We start from the raw sequence: 21,729 nt of genomic DNA on the forward strand, positions 1-21,729 counted from the left end.
CACCACGTGAGGATCGGGTGTGATAAGCTCTACATTCACATACAATGGGTGCAAGCCAGTTTTGCACACGCAGAATATTCGGGTTAAACTTGACGAGCCTAGCATATGCAGATATGGCCTCGGAACACTAAGACCGAAAGGTCGAACGTGAATCATATAGTAGATATGATCAACATAGTGATATCCATCATTGAAAACTACTCCATCTAACATGATGATCAGACATGGTTTAGTTGATTTGGATCACGTGATCATTTAGATTACTAGAGGGATGTCTATCTAAGTGGGAGTTCTTAAGTAATATGATTAATTGAACTTTAATTTATCATGAACTTAGTCCTGATAGTTATTTTGCATGTCTATGTTATTGCAGATCAATGGTCTGTGCTACCGTTCCTTTGAATTTTAATTGTTCCTGGAGAAAGCTAAGTTGAATGATGATGGCAGCAACTACACGGACTGGGTCCGTAACTTGAGGATTATCCTCATTGCTGCATAGAGGAATTACGTCCTGGAAGCACCGTCAGGTGTACCACCCGTGCCAGCAACTGCAGACATTGTGAATGCCTGGTAGACGCGTGTTGATGACTACTTGATAGTTCAGTGTGCCATGCTCAACGACTTAGAATCGGGACTTCAAAGACGTTTTGAATGTCATGGAGCATATGAGATGTTCCAAGAGTTGAAGTTAATATTTCAAGCAAATGCCCGAGTTGAGAGATATGAAGTCTCCAAAAAATTATACAGCTGCAAAATGGAGGAGAATAGTTATGTCCGTGAACACATACTTAGAATGTCTTGGTACCATAACCACTTGACTCAGCTGGTAGTTAATCTTCCTGATGATAGTGTCATTGACGGAGTTCTTCAATCACTGCCACCAAGCTATAAAGGCTTCGTGATGAACTATAATATGAAAGGGATGAACAAGACTATTCTTGAGCTCTTCATTATGCTAAAGGCTGCGGAGGTAGAAATAAAGAAGGAGCATCAAGTGTTGATGGTCAACAAGACCACTAGTTTCAAGAAAAAGGGCAAAGGGAAGATGGGGAACTTCAAGAAGAACACCAAGAAAGTTGCTGCTCAAGACAAGAAACCCAAGTCTGGACCTAAGCCTGAAACTGAGTGCTTCTACTACAAAGGGTCTCGTCACTGGAAGCGGAACTGCCCCAAGTATTTGGCGGATAAGAAGGATAGCAAAGTGAAAGGTATATTTGATATACATGTTACTGATGTGTACCTTACTAATGCTCGTAGTAGCGCCTGGGTATTTGATACTGGTTCTGTTGCTCATATTTGCAACTCGAAACATGGGCTACTGATTAAACGAAGGTCGGCTAAGGACGAGGTGATGATGCGCGTGGGAAATGGTTCCAAGGTCGATGTTATCGCCGTCGGCACGCTTCCTATACATCTACCTTCGGGATTAGATTTAGACCTGAATAATTGTTATTTGGTGCCAGTGTTGAGCATGAACATTATATCTGGATCTTGTTTGATGCGAGACGGTTATTCATTTAAATCAGAGAATAATGGTTGTTCTATTTATAGAGTAATATCTTTCATGGTCATGCACCCTTGCTGAGTGGTCTATTTTTGTTGATTCTTGATCGTGATGATACACATGTTCATAATATTGAAGCCAAAAGATGCAAAGTGATAATGATAGTGCAACTTATTTGTGGCAATGTCATTTGGATCATATCGGTGTAAAGCGCATGAAGAAACTCCATGCCGATGGACTTTTGGAATCACTTGATTATGAATCACTTGGTGCTTGCCAACCGTGCCTCATGGGCAAGATGACTAAAACTCCATTCTCCGAAACAGTGGAACGAGCTACTGACTTATTGGAAATAATACATACAGATGTATGCGGTCCAAGAGTGTTGAGGCTCGTGGCGGGTATCATTATTTTCTTACCTTCATAGATGATTTGAGCAGATATAGTTATATCTACTTAATGAAGCATACATCTGAAACATTTGAAAAGTCCAAAGAATTTCAGAGTGAAGTGGAAAATCATCCTAACAAGAAAATAAAGTTTCTACGATCTGATTGTGGAGGTGAATATTTGAGTTACGAGTTTGGTCTTCATTTGAAACAATGTGGAATTGTTTCACAGCTTATGCCACCTAGAACACCACAGCGAATGGGTGTGTCTGAACGTCGTAACCGTACTTTCTTGGATATGGTGCGATCTATGATGTCTCTTACTGATTTACCGCTATTGTTTTGGGGTTATGCTTTAGAGACGGCTGCATTCACTTTAAAGAGGGAATCATCCAAATCCATTGAGATGACGCCTTATGAACTGTGGTTTGGCAAGAAACCAAAGTTGTCGTTTCTTAAAGTTTGGGGCTGCAATGCTTATGTGAAAAAGTTACAACCTGGTAAGCTCGATCCCAAATCAGAGAAGTGCGTCTTCATAGGATACCCAAAGGAGACTGTTGGGTACACCTTCTATCACAGATCCGAAGGCAAGATATTGGTTGCTAAGAATGGATCCTTTCTAGAGAAGGAGTTTTTCTCGAAAGAAGTGTGTGGGAGGAAAGTAGAACTTGATGAGGTAATTGGACCTTCTCCCTTATTGGAAAGTAGTTCATCACAGAAATCAGTTCCAGTGATTCCTACACCAACCAGTGAGGAAGCTAATGATGATGATCAAGGAACTTCTGATCAAGTTACTACCAAACCTCGTAGGTCTTCCAGAGTGAGATTCCCACCACAGTGGTACGGTAATCCTGTTCTGGAAGTCATGTTACTAGACCGTGGTGAACCTACAAACTATGAGGTAGCGATGATGAGCCCAGATTCTGCGAAATGGCTTGAGGCCATGAAATCTGAGGTGGGATCCATGTATGAGAACAAAGTGTGTACTTTGGCGGACTTGCCCGATGATCGGCAAGCCATAGAAAATAAATGGATCTTCAAGAAGAAGACTGACGCTGACGGTAATGTTACTGTCTACAAAGCTCGATTTGTCGCAAAAGGTTTTCGACAAGTTCAAGGAGTTAACTATGATGAGACTTTCTCACCCGTAGCGATGCTTAAGTCTGTCCGAATCATGTTAGCAATTACCGCATTTTATGATTATGAAATTTGGCAAATGGATGTCAAAACTGCATTCCTAAATGAATTTCTGGAAGAAGAGTTGTATATGATGCAACCAAAAGGTTTTGTCGATCCAAAGGGTGCTAACAAAGTGTGCAAGCTCCAGCGATCCATTTATGGACTGGTGCAAGCCTCTCGGAGTTGGAATAAACGCTTTGATAGTGTGATCAAAGCATATGGTTTTGTACAAACTTTTGGATAAGCCTGTATTTACAAGAAAGTGAGTGGGCGCTCTGTAGCATTTCTAATATTATATGTGGATGACATATTGTTGATTGGAAATGATATAGAATTTCTAGATAGTATAAAGGGATACCAAAATAAGAGTTTTTCAATGAAAGACCTTGGAGAAGCTTCTTACATATTGGGCATCAAGATCTATAGAGATAGATCAAAACACTTAATTGGACTTTCACAAAGCACATACCTTGATAAAGTTTTGAGGAAGTTCAAAATGGATCAGTCAAAGAAAGGGTTCTTGCCTGTGTTACAAGGTGTGAAGTTGAGTCAGACTCAAAGCCCGACCACTACAGAAGATAGAGAGGAAATGAAAGTCATTCCCTATGCTTCAGCCATAGGTTCTATCATGTATGCAATGTTGTGTACCAGACCTGATGTGTGCCTTGCTATAAGTACAGCAGGGAGGTACCAAAGTAATCCCGGAATGGAGCACTAGACAACAGTCAAGAACATCCTGAAATACCTGAAGAGGACTGAAGATATGTTTCTCATTTATGGAGGTGACAAAGAGCTCGTCATAAATGGTTACATTGATGCAAGCTTTGACATTTATCCGGATGACTCTAAGTCACAATCCGGATACGTATTTTTACTGAATGGAGGAGCTTTCAGTTGGTATAGTTCCAAGCAGAGCATCATGACGGGGTCTATGTGTGAAGTGGAGTACATTGCTGCTTCGGAAGCAGCAAATGAAGGAGTCTGGATGAAGGAGTTCATATCTGATCTAGGTGTCATATCTATTGCATCGGGTCCACTGAAAATCTTTTGTGACAGTAATGGTGCAATTGCTTTGGCAAAGGAATCCAGATTTCACAAGAGAACCAAGCACATCAAGAGATGCTTCAATTCCATCCGCCATCAGGTGTCGAAAGGGGACACAGAGATTTGCAAGATACATACAGATCTGAATGTTGCAGACCCATTGACTAAGCCTCTTCCACGAGCAAAACATGATCAACACCAAAACTCCATGGGTGTTAGAATTGTAACTTTGTAATCTAGATTACTGACTCTAGTGCAAGTGGGAGACTGAAGGAAATATGCCCTAGAGGCAATAATAAAGTTATTATTTATTTCCTTATTTCATGATAAATGTTTATTATTCATTCTAGAATTGTATTAACCGGAAACTTAGTACATGTGTGAGTACATAGACAAAACATAATGTCCCTAGTATGCCTCTACTTGACTAGCTTGTTAATCAAATATTGTTATGTTTCCTAACCATAGACATGTGTTGTCATTTTATGACCGGATCACGTCATTTGGAGAATGATGTGATGGACATGACCCATCTGTTAGCTTAGCATTATGATCGCTACAATTTCATTGCTACTACTTTCTTCATGACTTATACATGTTCCTCAGACTATGAGATTATGCAACTTCTAAATACCGGACGAACACTTTGTGTGTTACCAAACGTCACAACGTAAAAGGGTGATTATAAAGGTGCTCAACAGGTGTCTCTGAAAGTGTTGTTGGGTTGGCATAGATCAAGATTAGCATTTATCACTCCGTGTTTCCGAGAGGTATCTCTGGGCCCTCTCAGTAATGCTCATCACTATAAGCCTTGCAAACAATGTGAATAATGAGTTAGTTTCAGGATGAAGTATTACAGAATGAGTAAAGAGACTTGCCGGTAATGAGATTGAACTAGGTATGATGATACCGATGATCGGATCTCGGGAAAGTAACACACTGATGACAAAGGGAACAACGTATGTTGTTATGTGGTTTGACCGATAAAGATCTTCATAGAATATGTAGGAGCCAATATGAGAATCCATGTTCCGCTATTGGTTATTGACCAGAGATGTGTCTTGGTCATGTCAACATAGTTCTCCAACCTGTAGGGTACCCACGCTTAACGTTCAATGACGATATGTATTATGAGTTATGTGTTTTTGATGACCGAAGTTTTTTCAGATTCCCGGATAAGATCACGGACGTGACGAGGAGTCTCGAAATGGTCGAGACATAAAGATTGATATATTGGACAGCTATATTCGGACACCGAAAGTGTTCCCAATAGTTTTGGATAAAACCGGAGTGCTAGAGGGGTTATCGAAACCCCCGGGAAACTAATGGGCCACATTGGGACTTAGTGGAGAGAGAGAGGAGCGGACAGGGCAGGCCCCGCGCCCCTTCCCCCTTGGGTCCGAATTGGACTAGGGAAGGGGGGGGCAGCGCCCCCTTTTCCTACTCCCTCCCCCTCTCCTTCCTTCCCCCTCTCGCGAGAGGTGGACTCCTACTAGAACTTGAAGTCCTAGTAGGACTCTTGTCTCCCAGGCGCGCTTACAGGGGCCGGTCGGCCTCCCCCTTGCCTCCTTTATATACGAGGGTAGGGTGGAACCCTAGAACACACAAGTTTCTCTCCCAACCATGTGTGGTACCCCCCTCCACAGTTACAGACCTCGATCATATCATCGTAGTGCTTAGGTGAAGCCCTGCGCTGGTAGCATCATCATCACCGTTGCCACGCCGTCGTGCTGACGGAACTCACCCTCATCCTCAACTAGATCAAGAGCATGAGGGACGTCATCGAGCTAAACGTGTGCTGAACACGGAGGTGCCATAAGTTCGGTACTTAGATCGGTTGGATCACGAAGACGTTCGACTACATCAACCGCGTTATTGAAACGCTTCCCCTTTCGGTCTACGAGGGTACGTGGACACACTCTCCCCTCTCATTGCTATGCATCACCTGGATAGATCTTGTGTGATCGTAGGATTTTTTTTGAAATTACTGCATTCCCCAATACCTAGAGCCTAGTGCCAATTTATGTTTTTCCTTGTTTTTTAGTTTTACAGAAAAGGAATATCAAACGGAGTCCAAACAGAATAAAACTTCACGATGATTTTTCTTGGACCAGAAGACACCCACGGAACTTGGAGATGAAGTCAGAAGAGTCCCGAGGGCACCACAAGCCCTCAGGGCGCGCCCTAGGGGGATGCCCCTTGGCTTGTGGGCCCCTCGGGATTCCACCGACCTCCCTGACAGCTCTATAAATTCAAAAATATTCCAATATCAATAGAAGCGTCCACCAAAATACTTTTCCGCCGCCGCAACCTTCTGTTCCCGTGAGATCCCATCTTGGGGCCTTTTCCGGCATCCTGTCGGAGGGAGATTCGATCCTGGAGGGCATCTACATAAACACTATTGCCATTCCGATGAAGCGTGAGTAGTTTACCACACACCTACGGGTCCATAGCTAGTAGCTAGATGGCTTCTTCTCTCTGTTTGATTCTTAATACCATGTTCTCCTCGATGTTCTTGGAGATCCATCTGATGTAATATTCTTTTGCGGTGTGTTTGTCGAGATCCGATGAATTGTGGATTTATGATCAGCTTATCTATGAATATTGTTTGAATTTTCTGTAAATTCTTATATGTATGATTTGATATCTTTGTATTTCTCTTCGAATTATCGGTTTGGTTTGGCCAACTAGATTGATTTTTCTTGCAATGGGAGAGATGCTTAGTTTTGGGTTCAATCTTGCGTGATTTCACCCAGCGACAAAGTAGGGGTAGCGAGACATGTATTGCATTGTTTACATCAAGGGTAAAAAGATGGGGTTTTCATCATATTGCTTGATTTTATACCTCTACATCATGTCATCTTACTTAAGGTGTTACTCTGTTCTTTATGAACTTAATTCTCTAGATGCAGGCAGGAGTCGGCCGATGTGTGGAGTAATAGTAGTCGATGCAGGCAGGAGTCGATCTACTTGACACGGACGTGATGCCTATATTCATAATCATTGCCATGGATATCATCATAACTTTGCGCTTTTCTATCAATTGCTCGACAGTCATTTGTTCACCCACTGTATTATTTGCCTTCAAGAGAGAAGCCTCTAGTGAAATCTATGGCCCACGGGTCTATTTTCCTTATTATATTTTCAGATCTATATAACAAAAATACCTTGCTGCAATTTATTTACTTTTATTTTGTTTTACATTTTAGTAATCTTTTGTATTTATCTCTATCAAATCTCACCTTTGCAAGTGACTGTGAAGGGATTGCCAACCCCTTTATCGTGTTGGGTGCAAGTGTTTGATTGACTGTGTAGATGCATATATTGGGGACTTGCGTATTTCTCCTACTGGATTAATACTTTGCTTCTTAACTGAGGGAAATACCTATCTCTACTTTTCTGTATCACCCTTTCCTCTTCAAGGGAAAAACCAGTGCAAGCTCGAGAAGCAGTAGGAAGAATTTCTAGCACCGTACCCATCATATACTCTCATCTCTTGCATTACATTATTTTCCATTTTCCTCTCGTTTTCCTCTCCCCCGCTTCTATTTTTTTTTGAAAAATACAAAAAATTTTGCCTTTTTATTCGCCGTTCTTCTGTTCGTCTTTTCGTTTGCTTTTCGGTTGCTCGTGTGTTAGATTGCTTGCTTTGTCACGATGTCTCAAGAAAATACCAAGTTGTGTGACTTTTCCAATACTAAAAAATAATGATTTTATTAGTACTCCGATTGCACCTGCCACTGGTGTGGAATCTTATGAAATTAATGCCGCTTTGCTAAATCTTGTTATGAAAGATCAATTTTACAGCTTTACTAGTGAAGATGTTGCATCCCATCTAAATAATTTTGTTGAGTTGTGTGATATGCAAAAGAAGAAAGATGTGGATAGTGATATTGTTAAAATGAAGCTATTTCTGTTCTCACTACGAGATCATGCTAAAACTTGGTTTTCATCTTTGCCTAAAATAGTATTGATTCATGGAATAAGTGTAAAGATGCTTTTATTTCCAAGTATTTTCCTCCCGCTAAGATCATCTCCCTTAGGATCGATATAATGAAGTTTAAGCAACTTGATCATGAACATGTTGCACAATATTGGGAGAGGATGAAATTGATGATACGAAATTGCCCTACTCATGGTTTAAACTTGTGCATGATCATACAAAACATTTATGCCGGATTGAATTTTGCTTCTAGAAATATTTTAGATTCGGTCGAGGGAGGTACTTTTATGGAAATTACCATTAGGAGAAGCTACTAAACTCCTAGATAATATTATGGCTAATTATTCTCAATGGCAATACCGAAAGATGTACTACTAGTAAAAAAGTGCATTCGATTGAAGAGATTGATGTTTTAAGTGGAAAGCTGGATGCACTTATGATTTTTTTTTGCTAATAAGAGTCCTCCTATTGATCCCAATGATATGCATTTGTCTACTTTGATTGATAATAATAATGAATCTATGGATGTGAATTTTGTTGGTAGGAACAATTTTGGTAATAACACGTATAGAGGTAATTTCCATCCTAGGTCGTCTCCTAGTAATTCCTCTAATAATTATGGTAATTACAAAAACAATTCTTATGGAAATTATAATGAGATGCCCTCTGATCTTGAGAATAGTATTAAAGAATTTATTAGTTCTCAAAAGAATTTCAATGCTTTGGTTGAAGGAAAATTGCTTAAGATTGATAACTTGGCTAGGAACATGGATACTCTTGAGATTGATTCTTTGAAAATTAGACCTATTCCGCCCAAGCATGATATTAATGAATCTCTTAAAGCTATGAGAATTTCTATTGATGACTGCAAAGAAAGAACCACTAAGATGTGTGCTAAATGAGATTGGATTGTAAAAGCGTGTTCTTCTAGTTTTCGTGAAAATAATGATGAAGATCTTAAAGTGATTGATGTGACTCCTATTGAATCTCTATCTTATAATGTAAATCTTGATAAGGAAGGGACCGGAGATGAGTCAACTTTAGTTATAAGGCGTCCCAATGATTTGGAGTTTATAGATCTTGATGCAAAAATTGATAAAGGTGGGATTGGAGAGGTCAAAACTTTAAGTAGCGATGAACCCAATCTTTTTGATTTCAATAATTTTAATTATGATAATTGCTGTTTGATAGATTGTATTTCCTTGTTCTAATCCATGTTGAATTCTCCTCATGCTTATAATCAAAATAAAGCTTTTACTAAACATATCGTTGATGCTATGATGAAGTCTTTTGAAGAAAAGCTTGAATTGGAAGTTTATATTCCTAGAAAACTTTATGATGAGCGGGAACCTACTATTAAGATTAATATTGAATATTATGAGTGCCATGCTTTTGTGTGATTTGGGTGCTACGTTTCCACAATTCCAAAAAGTTTATGTGATGTGTTAGGTTTCCGTGCATTTGATGATTGTTCTTTAAATTTGCATCTAGCGGATTCCACTATAAAGAACCTATGGGAGGAATTAATTATGTTTTTATTGTTCAAAATAGGAATTATGTTCCCATAGATTTCATTGTTCTTGATATAGATTGCAATCCTACATGTCCTATTATTCTTGGTAGACCTTTCCTTAGAACGATTGGTGCAATTATTTATATGAAAGAAGGAAACATTAGATTTCAATTTCTATTAAGAAAGGGCAAGGAAAACTTTCCAAGAAATAAAATTAAGTTTCCTTATGAATCTATTATGAGGGCTACTTATGGATTGTATACCAAAGATGACAATATCTAGATCTATGTTTTATGCCTAGGTAAGTGCGTTAAACAATAGTGCTTGTTGGGAGGCAACCCACATTTTTTTGTTCTTGCTTTTCGTTTGTGTTTTTTTTGAATAATTTTATCTTATAGCCTCTGGTTAGATGTGTTTTGGTGTTTTAATTAGTGTTTGAACCTAGTAAGACCTTTGGGATGGTTTACGGTGATAGTTGATTTGATCTTGCTGAAAAACAGAAACTTTTGCGCCCAGTAAAATAATTTTCATAAATCACAGAAGCGCGCTTTTTCTCTGCTTTGTTTTACGAAAGATTGATATACAAATTTCCCAGGTTTGTCCTAATTTTTAAGAATTTTTGAAGTTACAGAAGTATATGAAGTTTTCAGATTGCTACAGACTATTCTATTGTTTGACAGATTCTATTTTCTGTGTGTTGTTTGCTTATTTTAGTGAATCTATGGGTAGTATCGGGGTGTATGAACCATGGAGAAGTTGGAATACAGTAGATATTACAGCAATATAAATAATGAATGAGTTCACAACAGAACCAAAAAGTGGCGATTTATTTTCTTATACTAACAGATCTCATGAGTTTTCTATTGAGTTTCGTGTTGTGAAGTTTTCAAGTTTTGGGTATCAATTTGATGGACTATGGAATAAGGAGTGACAAGAGTGTAAGCTTGGGGATGCCCAAGGCACCCCCAAGGTAATATTCAAGGACAACCAAGCATCGCTTGGGGATGCCCAAGGCAGCCCAAGGTAATATTCAAGGACAATTAAGCATCTAAGCTTCGGGATGCCCAAGGCACCCCAAGGTAATATTCAAGGACAACCAAGCATCTAAGCTTGGGGATGCCCCAGATGGCATCCCCTCTTTCGTCTTTGTCTATCGATAAATTTACTTGAGGCTATATTTTTATTTGCCACATGATATGTGTTTTGCTTGGAGCGTCTTGTATGATATGAGTCTTTTCTTTTTAGTTTGCCACAATCATCCTTGCTGTACACACCTCTTGAGAGGGACACACATGAATTATGAATTTATTAGAATACCCTATGTGCTTCACTTATATCTTTTGAGCTAGGCAATTTTGCTCAAGTGCTTCAGTTATATATTTTTAGAGCATGGCGGTGGATTTCTTTTATAGATATCGTTGAACTCTCTTGCTTCACTTATATTATTTTGAGAGTCTGTGTAAACAACATGGTAATTTGCTTTGGTTATAAATTTAGTCCTAATATGATGGGCATCCAAGAGGGATATAATAAAAAAATTCATATAAAGTGCATCACATACTATGTGAAGTTTGATTTCTTATGATTGTTTTGAGATATAAAGATGGTGATATTAGAGTCATGCTAGTGAGTAACTGTGGATTGGTAGAAATACTTGTGTTAAAGTTTGTGATTCCCGTAGCATGCACGTTTGGTGAACCGTTATGTTAGGAAGTCGGAGCATGATTTATTTATTGATGGTCTTCCTTATGAGTGGCGGTCGGGGACGAGCGATGGTCTTTTCCTACCAATCTATCCCCCTAGGAGCATGCACGTAGTACTTTGTTTCAATGACTAATAGATTTTTGCAATAAGTTTGTGAGTTCTTTATGACTAATGTTGAGTCCATGGATTATACACTCTCTCACCCTTCCACCATTGCTAGCCTCTCTAGTACCATGCAACTTTTGCTGGTGCATTACACCCACCATATACCTTCCTCAAAACAGCCACCATACCTTCCTATTATGGCATTTCCATAGCCATTCCGAGATATATTGCCATGCAACTTACACCATTCCGTCATATTTTTGTTCTAAGTATCGAGTTGTAATTCTTGAGTTGTAAGTAAATAAAAGTGTGATGGTCATCATTATTAGAGCATTGTCCCATGTGAGGAAAGTATGATGGAAGCTATGATTCCCTCACAAGTTGCGATGATTCTCCGGACTTTACAAAAAATAGAAGAGGCCAAAGAAGCTGACATAAAAAAAGAGGCGAAAGAGCCCAAAATAGAAAAAATGAGAGAAAAGAGAGAAGGGACAATGTTACTATCCTTTTTCCACACTTGTGCTTCAAAGTACCGCCATGATCTTCATGATAGAGAGTCTCCTATTTTGTCACTTTCATATACTAGTGGGAATTTGTTGTTATATAACTTGGCTTGTATATTCCAATGATGGGCTTCCTCATATTTCCCCAGGTCTTCGTGAGCAAGCAAGTTGGATGCACACCCACTTAGTTTCCTTTTTAGCTTTCATAAACTTATAGATCTAGTGCATCTATTGCATGTCAATCCCTACTCACTCGCATTGATATCTATTTATGGGCATCTCCATAGCCCATTGATATGCCTAGTTGATGTGAGACTATCTCCTTCTTTTTGTCTTCTCCGCAACCACCATATTCTATTCCACCTATAGTGCTATATCCATGGCTCACGCTCATGTATTGCGTGAAAGTTTCAAAAGTTTGGGAACATCACACGTATGAAACAATTGCTTGGCTTGTCATCAGGGTTGTGCATGATTTAATACTTTGTGTGATGAAGATGGGGCCAGACTATATGATTTTGTAGGGATAACTTTCTTTGTCCACGTTATTTTGAGAAGACATGATTGCTTTGTTAGTATGCTTTAAGTATTATTGTTTTTATGTCAATATTAAAATTTTGTATTGAATCTTATGGATCTGAACATTCATGCCACAATAAAGAAAATTACATGGATAAATGTTTTAGGTAGCATTCCACATCAAAAATTCTGTTTTTATTATTTACCTACTCGAGGACGAGAAGGAATTAAGGTTGAGGATGCTTGATACGTCTCCAACGTATCTATAATTTTTTATTGTTCCATGCTATTATATTATCTGTTTTGGATGTTTTATATGCATTAATATGCTATTTTATATTATTTTTGGGACTAACTTATTAACGTAGAGCCCAGTGCTAGTTTCTATTTTTCCTTGTTTTTGAGTTTTATAGAAAAGGAATATCAAATGGAGTCCAAACAGAATGAAACTTTACGATAATTTTTCTTGGACTAGAGGACACCCATGGAACTTGGATATGAAGTCAGAAGAGTCCCAAGGGCACCACAAGCCCTCAGGGCGCGCCCTAGGGGGGTGCTCCCTGGCTTGTGGGCCCCTCGGGAGTCCACCGACCTCCCTCTCAGCTCTATAAATTCACAAATATTCCAATATCAAAAGAAGTGTCCACCAAAAAACTTTTACGCTGCCGCAACCTTCTGTTCCCGTGAGATCCCATCTTGGGGCCTTTTCTGGCATCCTGCCGGAGGGGGATTTGATCACGGAGGGCATCTACATCAACTCAATTGCCCTTCCGATGAAGCGTGAGTAGTTCACCACAGACCTACGGGTCCATAGCTAGTAGATAGATGGCTTCTTCTCTATCTCTCTTTGATTCTCAATAACATGTTCCCCTCGATGTTCTTGGAGATCTATCCGATGTAATATTCTTTTGCAGTGTGTTTGTCGAGATCCAATGAATTGTGGATTTATGATCAGCTTATCTATGAATATTATTTGAATCTTCTCTAAATTCTTATATGCATTACTTGATATCTTTGTATTTCTCTTTGAATTATCTGTTTGGTTTGGCCAACTAGATTGGTTTTTCTTGCAATGTGGGAGGTGCCTAGTTTTGGGTTCAATCTTGCCTGATTTCACCCAGTGAAAAAAGTAGGGGTAGCGAGAAACGTGGTGCATTGTTGCCATCATGTCATATTACTTAAGATGTTACTCTGTTCTTTATGAACTTAATACTCTAGATGCAGGCAGGAGTCGACCGATGTGTGGAGTAATAGTAGTATATGCAGGCAAGAGTCGGCCTACTTGACACGGACGTGATGTCTATATTCATAATCATTTCCTCGGATATTGTCATAACTTTGCACTTTTCTCTCAATTGCTCAATAGTAATTTATTCACCCACCATATTATTTGCCTTCAAGAGAGAAGCCTCTAGTGAAACCTATGGCCCCTGGGTCTATTTTCCTTATTATACTTTCAGATCTATATAACAGAAATACCTTGCTGCAATTTATTTACTTTTATTTTGTTTTACGTTTTAGTAATATTTTATATCTATCTCTATCAGATCACACCTTTGCAAGTGATTGTGAAGGGATTGACAACCCCTTTATCGCGCTGGGTGGAAGTGTTTGATCATTTGTGTAGGTGCATATATTGGGGACTTGCGTGTTTCTCCTACTGGATTGATACCTTGGTTCTTAACTGGGGGAAATACTGATCTCTACTTTGCTCCATCACCCTTTTCTCTTCAAGGGAAAAACCAACACAAGCTCAAGAAGTAGCATTGATCTATCTCGAGATCTTTAGATGTGTTCTAAATCTAGGGCTTGGTGAATGAGATTGCATTGATGTCCCCCCTACGGGCTAAACCCCTCGACTTATATACATGCCAGGTAGGGTATCTAAGGTTACAAGGTCAGTATCCTGGCGTAGAGGTAGCAGAGAAGTTTTGGAGTATATGGCAAGTCTTCGGTAGATGGGGTCTTGATCTCGCCTCCAGCGTGCAGCCTCCGAAGTCCATCTTGAGAAGGATAAGGGGCCTCCGGCCCAATCCGAGGAGTGTGGGCCATCTAGGTTAGTACCCCCTAATCCAAGGTACCGTCAAATTGTATTGATGAATGTGTATTGAGTACAAGCTTGATCTATCTCGAGATCATAAGTAGTGTTCTAACCCTAAGGTTAGGTGAATGTGATTATGACCGAGTCCCTTCTATAGGCTAAACCCCTTGGCTTATATACACTCTAGGGGGGTACCTAGGGTTACATGGCCGGTTGCCGATCTAAGGATGCATATGGCGGCGTCCAAAGATGTCCTTGGAGTACATGCCAAGTCTTTGGCAGATGTCATTTTGATCATGTCGAGGTACAAGGCTTCAAGAGTCCTTCCTTGCAAGAATGGTGGCCCATAAAAGTTGGCTCGAGGACTGTGGGCCCACTAGGTTGGTACCCCCTAGTCCAGGACACCATCACCCATGTCCATTGATATGAAAAGTTGTATCATCATCATAATTCCCATCCATCTAATAATTATGCAATGATTTGATCACATGCAAAATGGAATAGATCCTGTTTACATTGGTGAGGTTTAAACGTTTGGTGATATTAAGGTTTCTATTGTCTATTATGTGCCTCAAATTTACTTAGTAAGCATGATCATGAATTAATCTATAGGCCATGTTGATTACATATGAAACATTTTATCTTTCAAATGGAATAGGGTTGGTATGGGAAGCGGTTAAATAAATTCACTATTTTTAACGTGTGTGGTCACTTTGATGGTCCTCCATGAGAGAATTTTTCATTTCACTTTTTGACTCTCCCTTTTTTAACCTAGACTCTCAATTTTTTAACCTAGAATATTTAATGTGTATGGTTAGTTTGATGGTCCTCCATGGTTGAATAAATTCACTCTTTTTAACCTAGGCTCTCACTTTCCCTACTATGATGGCAAACCTCTTGGCTCAACCTACTTGGGACTGTATCCCCTGTGTGGCTTCCACTAGTAGGAGCATCCCTAAAGGTTGGTATTTGTTTCAAAAATCACTAAATTAGAATGGACCATTTATTTTTTTCTTTTGATGGTGCACTAAATGAGATGAATGTGACAACATTCACTATGGTGTAAGCATGGCACATATGCAAACTATTATTGCATGTATGTATTATATGGAGAGAAAAGTACACCTTCTAGTAGCTAGCACAAATCATAATTTTATAGTTATTTTGGTAATTCTAATCGACTCTATAACCAAACAAGTGGCTATAACTCAAATAGTTCCACACAAAAGTAAAACTAAAACTCTAGCTAAATATGTGAATGTGTTTTTTTGGTTGGGTCGTATTTTAAAGATTGTTATGGTGGTCCTCTAATCAGTAAAAACAATAATGCGTTGAGAAATGTGTATTGTTTTCAGAATTTATCTGTTCCAAATAGAAAATAACTCACATAATAGGGAAATCTAGCTACAAGCTACAAATCTTCCATTCATGCGATTGAATGCAAATAGATAAGGTGAACACTGAACAACAATGACGCAGACAATAGTAGCATGCTATACGCATCCTTACCCACTAGCTAAAAACTTGAATTTGAGTTTGAATCCCAATCGATGAAGTTCGAGAAATATAGAGTTAGTCTTTCTAAACATGTAAAAATAACCAACAATACAAACATCTAAAACCACAAGAAACTAGGTTTAGACTATATATATATATATATATATATATATATATATATATATATATATATATATATATATATGATCCAAATAATAAAACCACAAGAAACTAGCTTTAGATAATATATAACAATGACCAGCTGCAGAAAACTTCGTCTCAATTCATAACCATATGATCCAAATCCAAATTCAGAGGGGGATTCTGCAAGACATATGATGTTTTCCAAGTTAGATAATTTCAAAACATGTGGTTTGTTAAACATTAATATAAATTGAAGAACCTGCGCATAGCTACTACAACTTACTAGGCCAGCAACAAGGATAAACGACTATTTGTATTAACCATATTGACTCATGTAACATACATATGAAAGCACTCTAGTTGTACAAAAGCATGATAATCCACTCATAAATGAAGCTCACAAATATCTTGTACATGCATATTAAAATATCAACCAATTTCATGCATGCCTACACATGATACTTTGTTATGTTTTTACCACAGTAGTTGTGAAGTTAAATATTAAATAATGGCAAAAATGCTAGCATCAAGTTGCACTAGTGTCAACTATGTAAACAAACCTAGGATCAAGAATTTTAAAATTACACTTTACACCCTCCATCCTCAAACTTTGGGAGCACATTAATTATACATTCCCCTTCCAGTATGTTTTCTCTAATTTAAATCAAGGAACTACTTGTGCAAGATCATTTCGGTCAATGTTGAGTTATGTATGGTGTTTTCCCCATCTATGTCACTCAACATTTTTAATGCAGAAGGAAACATCACAATTTTCATGTATAACTTAGTACATCTCTCATAGCTTCATAGGAATGAAAGAATGTGGATAGTGAAGGGAGCAAATCAGAAGAACAACATAGTTGCTCACTCACCGTGAATGTAAGAACAACACTTCTATGATATGGGCCCTCATGCTCATCCATTCATAAAATAATGCATCATGCTAGTTTACTTACAATTCAAAAATGATTTAACTATTGGTATAATTAACCACAATTGTAGAAGTTGAATTGGAACCAAGAACCCATAAATTTATTAAAATATTTTCCTGTGTCTAATAAGTTGAGCTAAGAGTTAATCAGCAGTTTAGTTAACCGTTGCCTTGATATAATAACTCACTATTTTTCTTTACTATGGATCCAACAGAAGATTTTATAGTGTTAGTAGAGACTAAAAATATTAGGGAGTTCTAAATTCTCCAAAATGATAGCTTAAATGAGTACAGTGGACACTATTATATGATATTTGTATTATGTTTAAAATAAATTAGGATGTACCTGCATCATGAGGTTTTATCTTTTAGAGCATTATGAAGATGACTTCTCAAATGCACCACAAACATATAACTGCCCATATTGGCCAAGATTTGCCACGGTTTTGTTGGGGTCAATGCGAGAGGGCAAATGAATTACCTATAAAAGGGGAAAGACCTTAGCTAAGCTAATATAAAATGGTAGGACCATCATGGTGCAGTTTAAGTGTTTGACATACCTTCTGGAAGCGAGTAACACCCCATGAATTTCCTAATTGTCTAGGATCTCCATTAATTATTAAGCGACCAATGGGATCTGAAAGAACTTTAAGCTACAAAAAACATGAATTAATAAAGATCTATAAGCAAACTCACCACTCCATATTTAACAACAAGCATGAGAAAAAATGTATGGAAAATGAATAATTGATGACTACATAAACCACTAATGCAGAACTACACCCATACTAAGCATTTATTTAATTTCTATACCTCCTCACGTAGAAGGCCAGGAACTAATGCATATACTTGAAACTCACATTTCTGCAACAAAATATAGTAATTATGTTAGAAAATACCCATACAACACACATGTTTAATATTTTTGTGCTCAACTTATGCCACTTAAACATCAACTTATACTATCTATCTGAGATTAGAAATGGTTTTGGATAATGTAAGAAATTCATTAGCATAGTTGAGATCACTAAATGAGAACTATAGCTTGACAAGTGGTGCTCACAGTTATGAGAACATTTATCTTCACCCAATCAGCTCGAGATCCCATATCGACGATTTTTGAGTTACTTCTGCAAATAACAACCATTTTCAGTCAAATGCATCCACAAAAATGAAAGAATCAAGAGAGAGAAAGAATATGAGATTATTCAAAAAATAATCCTATTGGTGGAATAGTTTTGCGTGCTTTCCATTTGACTTTTGGTATGTCATTCTTTAGTGAGGGGTGTATGCCATATTTTTAAGTGACCCACTTTTCTATCTATTCACTGGGTTGGAATGATAACAAGTTATAAAAATTATGACAAAAAATTGCATAAGGTATACCGGATATATGTATCAAAAATAACTTTTCACTTATAAACATATCATCTATTTGTATCTAATATACACTACAAAAATGGTATAGAAAACTTTGTGTTCAGAGAAGTTATGATTTCTTGAAATTCTAGTCGAATATCGTTATTTTTAATAGTACTAGTTACATTAGTATGAGATATATAGCTAAAATTATTATTATTATTATTTACATGTTTTCTTATTATTTTCTTGAGTATTTATAAAGTAATGAAATGGTGTTAAGAGGAATGTAACAAAAACATAACTTCTTATGTGAGTAAAAAGTGCATAAATGGAACTTACTAGTAACTAGACAAGTCTAGTAACCAAAACATAAATGTCAAAATATTATGTTCAATGTTTTATGGAGAAATTTAAGAGAAGAGATTTACTGTATATTATCAACTCCATCTTGTAAGTCTTTACCATCTTCAATGGTTGACATCGTTTTCCCCTTCAGTGAAACTACAAAAATCCAATTGAAAATAGATAATAACACAAATGGAGGGTAATCAATAAATTCAAGAAAAGATACCTATCGTTTAGGAGTTTCATCTTTCTTCAAGTAAAGTATCCCCTTTAAATTAGAAACTTACCATTTTGTGGTGATCTCTTAGAATGCCATCTTTGCATTGCAAGTGTTCCGGATTCCCTTTGAACTCTTCCAAGCACACTTGTCCCACTCATCTGTAAAACAAAATTATAGTCTACATTCAGGATCTTGGTGCCACATTTAAAAGTGCATGTCTTTTGTATTTAAAATGTATACACATTAGCATCCTACCAACACTATGTTACATATATTTCATGATTTCAAGTGCAGACCTCATTTTCAATTAATTTGAACCATTTTTTTGTTAATTTATCTACACAACTGATAATATTTACTTTATTTCCATATGTAACAGCGTATTTTATCCTTCTAAAGTCGTACCTCTTTTCCAAAAGCATTTTGCTTTGTCAAGGTAGATGGAATGGCCTTGAACTTGCATGTGTCACTATTTTTCATCTCATATTTAAGGAGTACCTATAGGGGAAACAATATAGAATAGTCAAATATTCTTGATGGTCTCACAATGTAATTAAAAATATATTCTACTTCAATTTCTCTAACCATGAGACACCACTTCCTTTTATAGGATGTTCATGATCCAATACACATGTTACTACCACATATATATCTAAATTATTTAGCCTCAAATTATGCTCATGTTATTATATTGGTTATAAAGACTAGACTACAAGCCATAAAGCCATGTTGACAACTTCGTGAAACTTAAGAAAAGTTGAATTTGGTGAAGGCTCATTTTACAAGAAGCATAGAATATTCATATTAAGTTTGGTATCCCAATGATTAGCTTAGTACCCATCAGGTCAGCAACCATTGCAGGAATAAAACACAAGAACACCACAACTAAAGAAATATAGAAGGCCGAGCAGAATCTAAGAAGCACCTTCTCGTAGAAGTTACGGAAGGACCATGAAACAGTTGTGCTTGTCCTACAAAAAGAAGATTGTCAAAACACAAGAAACTAAGCAGCAAAATAAAATTAAATGCCAATTTATTCAAGTTCATGTCATTGCACAATTTAATATGAGGTTCATAAATGAAAATGCCATCAAAGTTATTCCAAGAGAAGTGGAATTCATACTTTGGTGGCTTAAAAGACTGTCCCACTTGGTGCCACTTTCTGCTTAATGTTACCTGTTGATGCAATTGGTTAGTAATTAAGCATGTGATGGACATTGGATAAATATTGTAAAACATTATTACAATAAAATATAGAGAATCACATTGTCTAATACATACAAAATTGGATTGTATATCACATTTAATTTGGTGGGTTAAAGAGTACTAACTTGTATCCCTTGCTGAGAGAAAGTGAGCATGTCATCGTTTTTTCTCAAAGAAACTCAATTTTCTAGTTTTACACTAATATATGTATGGGTAAAAAATATTGATGAACATATTTTGGTTAGCTCCCTTTTACATCTTATTAATTTAGAGTTCTCCTTAAGAACATTTTTGTGTACAAAATTCAAGGTTAATTTTGTTTTTTCTGGAACTTCTTAGTGATTATGGTTTCCCACCGGTTGTTAGGATTAGGAGCAGTTCTTACCACAATATGAATAACTTTATTGAAATATAGAGAGAAAAATACCAGAGGAGGTTCATTAAATAAAGAATGAATATTTTATTTATGGGACAATACATAACTTTGTCCAAAAAATTGGTCATACATGAAAAAGATTGGTGGTAAAAAGAGTTATAATATCATTATAGTACATGTGAGTGTGAATTTACCTTTCTTTACCTTTTGCGGTAGAACTTGATTCCTTTCTAATAAGTAAAATAATTGAATAAACCAAAATGATTTTATGATGGTTTAACAATAGTCACAAATATGGTAGGTGAACTAATTAAACACAAAACACACTAAAATAAACAATGAACAAATCTATATATTTTTGTTGGTTGTTTTACATAACTATGAAAATGGAAAGGGACAAAATGTCACCGAAATGGTGGTCCATAGTTTATAGGATATATTTAGTTGCTCCGGATATAAGATGTGTCCAATTGAGATGTGCTAATGTACAAAAACATATCTAGATATAAATACATAGGGTGAAGGGGAATCAAATTCATAGCTCTTGTTATACAGAGGGATGTAAACATTAGAGAATGATCACCTGGTCAAAACCACCCAACTTATTCACCTTTCTCCACAACCTACACAAATATAGCCAATATCAAGTGAGTAGGTGCACTATGCTCATAGAACCTTGTATCATTAATAAATGCAAAAATGTGTAGCACTAACTTAAGGTAATTCAACCCTTCGCCATAGAACTTTGGGGGCCTGAATTCCATTGAATTATCCTTGTGGAATATTTCAAGTTCATTCATGAAATTATCCTGCTCTTCCTCGGTACCAGAGTCCTCATCACTATGGGCATTGTCAAACATCAATGAATGGCTTGAGATCTTTAACAATGAACTTTCCTCCCCATGTTTCCTAACCGGTGCAGTTTGAAGATGATTTTGATCATTCATATCCTTATTGATATCACAAAAAAGACCACTTTGCTCCTATAATGAGATACCATCTTCACCCTCCACATTTGAGTGTACATCGCTGTTCTTTAATTTTTGAACTTCCATAATTCTATGTTTATCTCTTCTAGAATAAGTAATACCCTTATAATCCAGAGAGACAATATGTGTCCTATCTTGAGAATGAACCACCAAATCATCTTTGTTTTCTACCCCTCCCCCCTCTACATTTAGTACTTTGGTGTTTCCTAGAATCT

General features: G+C 37.2%; 1 protein-coding gene across 1 annotated transcript; it reads right to left on the bottom strand.

Annotated features, from left to right (window-relative positions):
- Positions 1 to 17,392: 17,392 nt before the first annotated feature.
- On the bottom strand, positions 17,393 to 21,472 carry LOC123158170 (AT-rich interactive domain-containing protein 5-like). The gene is made up of 9 exons (XM_044576264.1): positions 21,240 to 21,472; positions 21,109 to 21,148; positions 20,067 to 20,119; positions 19,781 to 19,914; positions 18,807 to 18,879; positions 18,080 to 18,146; positions 17,830 to 17,880; positions 17,577 to 17,669; positions 17,393 to 17,497 (listed from the first exon to the last, which is right to left on the bottom strand). Exons 1-9 carry the CDS (start codon positions 21,470 to 21,472, stop codon positions 17,393 to 17,395), a joined length of 849 nt encoding a protein of 282 aa, XP_044432199.1.
- Positions 21,473 to 21,729: the final 257 nt, after the last annotated feature.

Source organism: Triticum aestivum, chromosome 7B (assembly GCF_018294505.1).
Source record: "Triticum aestivum cultivar Chinese Spring chromosome 7B, IWGSC CS RefSeq v2.1, whole genome shotgun sequence".
Lineage (NCBI taxonomy): Eukaryota > Viridiplantae > Streptophyta > Magnoliopsida > Poales > Poaceae > Triticum > Triticum aestivum.